At 46.0% G+C, this 6214-nt stretch overlaps 1 protein-coding gene across 2 annotated transcripts in view; it reads left to right on the top strand.

Annotated features, from left to right (window-relative positions):
* Positions 1-5389, top strand: part of Lias (lipoic acid synthetase) — a 16093-nt gene extending 10704 nt beyond the window's left edge. For both annotated transcript variants that reach the window (XM_021163587.2, XM_029477596.1), the window contains 3 exons: positions 1428-1498; positions 2236-2347; positions 4916-5389. In XM_021163587.2, coding sequence (XP_021019246.1) covers positions 1428-1498; positions 2236-2347; positions 4916-4974 — 242 coding nt within the window. In that variant the 3' untranslated portion in view covers positions 4975-5389. The remainder of the gene's footprint in view (positions 1-1427; positions 1499-2235; positions 2348-4915) is intronic.
* Positions 5390-6214: the final 825 nt, after the last annotated feature.

Here is a 6214-nt window from a genome sequence, read left to right on the forward strand (position 1 = left end):
TGCAGGCCAGCGGGAGCACCCCTGCCTGCATGTCCTCCTGCTGCAGGTACAGGCCAGCGGGAGCACCCCTGCCTGCATGTCCTCCTGCTGCAGGTACAGGCCAGTGGGAGCACCCCTGCCTGCATGTCCTCCTGCTGCAGGTGCAGGCCAGCGGGAGCACCCCTGCCTGCATGTCCTCCTGCTGCAGGTACAGGCAGTGGGAACACCCCTGCCTCCAGAACCAGAAAGGACATGGGCACAAATGGCAGCATGTGCGGGAAGGGAGCCTTCCTAGGTCATGGAATGTGTGCATTTAGCCCTCTTCATCTTCACCTGTTCAGTGAAAACAGGATTTCATCTGCTCTTCCCTTTCTGCCTCTGGATGGTTTGAGAGGCAGTTAGGTACCAGGCATTGGTGGATAAGGAAGATGCTGAAGCCATGGCTATAGCTTAGAGGTAGGCGCTTGCCTACCAAGTACAACTGACAGAGAAGGACTCTGGTACGCCAGAGGCCAAGCCACACTCTGAGAACACATCCTGCTCACCGAGGAAAGCCCTAGTACAGCATGTTTGGCTCAGATAAATGCTTTTGCTTCAGAACCGTAGTTCCTTTGCCTTTTCTTTCCATTCAGGTAGAGTTGGAGTTGTTAAGAAAATATTTTAGGGCTCATGAGATGGCTCAGCTGTTAAAGGCTAGGCTCATGCCGGGTGTGGTGGCACACGCCTTTAATCCCAGCACTTGGGAGGCAGAGGCAGGCAGATTTCTGAGTTCGAGGCCAGCCTGGTCTATAGAGTGAGTTCCAGGACAGCCAGGGCTACACAGAGAAACCCTGTCTCGAAAAACCAAAACAAACAAACAAACAAACAAAACAAAAAAAGAACCCCCACCCCCAAGGAAAAAGGCGAGGCTCACAACCAAGAAAATAAGAGTTCAGTTCCTAGCAACCATGGCTGTCTCTCCATCCATCTAGAAAAAAAAAAAAGAAAAAGAAAAAAAGATTTGAATGAAGGCTTGAGCATGGGGATTAAGAGAGATACAGTAAAGGATTGTCAGGCTTGGCCATGGCTTCTCAAGAGTCATCTCCCTCCACCTTTTATGCCTAACAGACTTCCTGCTCCAAACCCTCTCCTCCTATTTTAGCTTTTATTTGATAACATTAAATGCACTTGTCTTTTTTTTTTTCCCCTCTGTACCTCTAGTGCCACCAGGTCCAGCCTTATATTTTCCCTGTCTCCCAGTTTCACACTCCTGTGGTAATCATTGCTGTGTTTGCAATTCTCATTGGAATCCATGGCTCGATGTTTTTGAATGAATGGGTTTCTCCCATCTTGTATTGCCTATAACTGTGACAACCCACAGCGTGCAAGTCCCCCTTACAGGACATGTGCTTAGGCCTGTGACTGTAACTGAACGCCTGCTAAGTGGGAGCTTTGCTTTCCCCTCTCAGCTCTCCGTGCAGCCGACGTGGACTGTTTAACTCTAGGGCAGTACATGCAGCCAACGAAGCGCCACCTTAAGGTACAAATGTCTGAGTTGCCAAATATTTTCTTAGTAATTTGAAGTAAATCTTTATTGTCCACAGGTAGAAATTAGAAACCATTAGCTTCGTAGGATAATGTCTGTGTGTTTGTAGAAGTTTCCACCTTATTGCTGCATAGAGCAGCAATGCTGGTGACATTAAAGTGCTTGCAGACTGAGGTCAGGTCCCAGAACACACTTTTTTCCCCTTAAGTCAGGAATGGTGGAGTATGCTTAGACTCCCAGCACAGGGGAGACAGAAACAGGTAGATACCTGTGGCTCACTGGCCAGCCAGCCTGATCTACTTAAAGAGTCCCAGGCCACTGGGGGGCCTTGTAGCAAAAGAAGGTGAGGAATACCCGAGGAGCAGCTTCCAAGGTTGTCTCTGGCCTGTACACATGTGCGTGAGCACCGACAAAAGTGTGCATGCACAGACATGCATAAGTACACACACATACAGACTCTTATAGGCACGGCCAGTTCTGGTTTCTACTGTTAATAAATGAAGAACAAATATAAATGATCTCTATATTCTTGTTTTCTTTACCCTTTGGAAAAGCTAATGTAGTACAAATTGTTCTTCTTGCTCTCTAATTCCTCTGTGGTTATGCTCTAATAGAGCCCAACACATAATCCAACAATGGGGGGGTCTGGGTACTACATGGGTATAGACTTATATGGAATCAGAATCACTGACAATTCTGGAGTCTGGTCTAAAGTGATTATTTACATCAAGGTTGAAGAATATGTTACTCCTGAGAAGTTCAAATACTGGGAAAAAGTAGGGAATGAACTTGGATTTCTCTATACGGCAAGTGGTCCTTTGGTGCGATCTTCATATAAAGCAGGTAAGCTGACTGCAGGGGGTGACTCTGTTCAGTCCATTAACTCCCCACAGCCGTGCCCGTCCCAAAGCTCCAACCAAAGCTCTAAAGCAAGTTACAATGGCTGTGGTTGTCTCTTACCAGGGGGATAAAAAGAGGTCTTCCTTTCCTAGAAGGTCTCTCATAGCTTTGCTCCGCAAGGTCATACTAAAAGGCTTCTCTTTCGCTTCATTTGTTTCTCATACACATTGCCGCTGTTCTCGATATCTCAGCCATCTGATTAGAACACACACCATTCGAGTAGTTGGTTATTCCATGTGTGACTTTCAGTAGCGGATTTCCCAGCAACAGAGCATAGCCCATGTGATACAGTTTTCTAGGAACCACATATTCATTTGACAGTGGTGCCTGCTGCATCTCCATCCTGCATCAAAAGCATTGCTTCTTGCACAGTTAATCTTGTTGATCCTCTAGACATAAAAGGGAAAACTGAAATCATTTTATCCCTAAACAACTTTTTAGTGGTTGGATTGTTGGTTTGTTTGTTTGTTTGTTTGTTTGTTTGCTTATTATGTGTAAGTACACTGTAGCTGTCGTCAGACACACCTGAAGAGGGTATCAGATCTCATTACAGGTGGCTGTGAGCCACCATGTGGTTGCTGGGATTTGAACTTCGGACCTTTGGAAGAGCAGTTGGATGCTCTTACCCACTGAGCCATCTCACCAGCCCCATTTAGTGGTTTTACTAACTTATTTTTTACTTTTTTTTTTTAAGATTTATTTACTTATCTCATGTATGTAAGTACATTGTCGCTGTCTTCAGACCAGAAGAAGGCATCAGATCTCATTACAGATGGTTGTGAGCCACCATGTGGTTGCTGGGATTTGAACTCAGGACCTCTGGAAGAGCAGTCAGTGCTCTTAATCACTGAGCCATCTCTGCAGCCCCTATTTTTTACTTTTGATATGTAGCTCTTGCTTTGGTAAGCTGACTGAGCTCATTATGAAAGTATAGACATTTTCTAAGGGGTTAAAAACTCATTTGGAGCTAGGAATGTACTTCAGTGGTAGAGCTCATCCAAGCATGCTTTAGGCCCCAGGTTCAGTTCTCAGCAGCTCAAGAAGAAAGTAGGAAAGAAGCCGGGCAGTCAGGTTGCGGGGCCAGCATTCGGGAGGATGAAGAGGAAGCTGTTCTTCCCGTTTGTTAGCTAGGGTCATCCATCGGGATTGGTAAGCTAGGTGTTTAGGATATGTACAAAATATGTTCATTTATTAATGGTCATTTGAGGGATTTCTGTTTATTTGTTTAGAGACACGGTTTCACTGTATAGTCTTTGCTGACCTGGAACTCATCATTTAGGTCAGACTGGCCTCAAACTCACAGAGAACTGCCTGCCTGTGCCTGCCTGTGCCTACCTCCAAGGTCTGGGACTAAAGGTGTGAACAGGCATGTGCGGCATAATATTTAAATATTATGTAATATTTAAAAGGAAATTTCCAACATTTATAAGGAAATGAATTATGATCTTTTTTTTTTTTGGTTTTTTTGGTTTTTTCGAGACAGGGTTTCTCTGTGTAGCCCTGGCTGTCCTGGCACTCACTTTGTAGACCAGGCTGGCCTCGAACTCAGAAATCTGCCTGCCTCTGCCTCCCGAGTGCTGGGACTAAAGGCGTGCGCCACCACGCCCGGCTGAATTATGATCTTTTAGTGTTTTTAAAGTCACTACTAAGAAATAGAATGCTGGTGTATAGAGCATTGGGGCCCAGATGGTGGGCTCCAGTCTGGTGACCTTTGTTCTGTGTCCACCAGATTTAGGAAGGACTGAGCAGTACAGACTAGATGCTTAGGATCCTTGGTGATCGTATTGGATGATGGTGGTGCTCTGATTGTACTTGTAAGATGACAGAGAGAAGCTGACCTGACTCCTCATGAAATGAAGCCTGTGGGGCCGCTCTGCTGTGGGAAGCGTGCGCTCATCTGAAGCTGCACTGAATGGAGCCTAATGGGCTGGAAGAGCGGGTGCCCCTCAGCACAGGAGCTCAGGCTCCAGCACAAGCAACAAAAGCTCATCACAGGAAGCAGAGCTAGTTTCCCTGGAGGGTGAGGGAGTAAGAGATTCCATCATCAGGGAGGGCCACTCTCTAAGCATCAGCTCTGGGCTAACGATGGGGGAACTGCTCTCATGTCAGCGAAGAGGAATAGTCAGCCTTCACCATAGTGAGGGGAACGTGCAGAACCAGACCCACGGGCTCAGTGGGCCGTCTTGCAGAACATTTGGGTACTGGAAGGAATAATAGCTGAGAGTGTAGAAATGAAACAATCCCTATGGTCCCTGAGCAGGCCTGTGCTGTTACAGAGCGAGAAAGGGCAGGGGAGATGTGGTAATACATTACAATCTCAGAAAACAAGAAATTAAACCAAAACCACCATGGAAATGCCAAAGATAAGGGGCACTTAGACGATAGAAGTACTACAGCCTTTGAAATCTGAGATGAGGGAAGCGCCTGTGTTCTGTGTGAGGGCGGATTCTGAGACAGCAGCGGTGGCTGGCTTTAAGATGATATTCATGCATTTTTATTTTTCCTAAATAGGTGAATTTTTCCTGAAAAATCTAGTGGCTAGAAGAAAAACAAAAGCTTCTAACGTGTAGCCAAGCCCTTCAAGATCACAGGAGTGTTGCGATTTTGCTTCCAGTTGGTGTGAGGGTGGTGTCATCCTGTCAGGATTCCTGTGCATGCAAGCCAACACCGTTCTGAAGGGTCTGATGGCTGATCCAGGAATGGCATATACCTGTAATTCCACCCAGGACAAAAAAAAAAGGAAAAGAGAAAAGAAGGAAGAAAAGAAGCCTATAACCCTGTAAGCTACACATATTTAGTGATAATTCATGGACTTCTTGCCGGCCTTTGTCCTCATCCTTGTCAGTGATGACGTGATCACAGAACATCTTGGAACGGCTTGCTGTTGCCATTGTAATTTAAAAGTCTATGAACATTTAGAAGACCTTATAAATTACAGTAACCCATGTGAAATGTCTTTTCTTAAAAAGATTTATTTTATTTTTATTTTTGTGTGTGTGTGTGTGTTAGAGGAACACATGCACACACACACATATGGACTCTGAGACACATAATAATCTTTTTTAAAAGCCTGCATAGGTAAGTCAGCCCCAGTGTGGAGTTGGGAAGGCTCACAAGCTCCCACTAATGTCAGTAGCTGAGGAGGGGAGGTGGTTTTCTTTAAGGGTGTGGCCTTTGTGTGGACCCATGCTCTAGAGCAGTGGCTCTCAGCCTTCCTCACGCTGAGACTCTTTAATACAGTTCCTCAAGTATGGTGAGCCCCAGCCATCAAGTTAGTTTTGTTGCTACTTCATTACCGTGATTTTGCTACTGTTAATGAGTTGTAAGTATGTGATACGCAGGGTATTGTGACCCTCGCCCTCCCTCTGGGGTCGAGCCTCTGTGGTCCTGATGGGCACTTCCTCTTGTAGTCATTACATACCCATGCACTCTGCTGTCCGCAAATGTCATAAAGCCTCTGGGCCACCGCTGGCTCCTTCCTACTCTTGTTTTATTGAATTACACAGCCCCTACCGGCACCTCTTGCTACTCTTAATTATAGTGGGTTCCTTACAAGAAGAACATACCTGTGTGCACAGGATAAGAAATGATGGTACACACCTTGAACCTCAGCAGTTGTGTGGAAGATTGCTGTAAGTTGAAGGCCAGCCTGGGTCAAAGCCCTTTATTATCTGTCCTTCCAAACTGGATGTGGACTTTTTGTTGTTTGTTGAGACAGGGTCTCATGCAGCCCAGGCTACTCAGACTGGCTGTGTGGTAGAGGATGACCCCTGATGTCCTGGCTCTGTCCCTAAGTGCTGTGATCACAGG

The sequence above is a fragment of the Mus caroli genome, chromosome 5, assembly GCF_900094665.2.
Source record: "Mus caroli chromosome 5, CAROLI_EIJ_v1.1, whole genome shotgun sequence".
Lineage (NCBI taxonomy): Eukaryota > Metazoa > Chordata > Mammalia > Rodentia > Muridae > Mus > Mus caroli.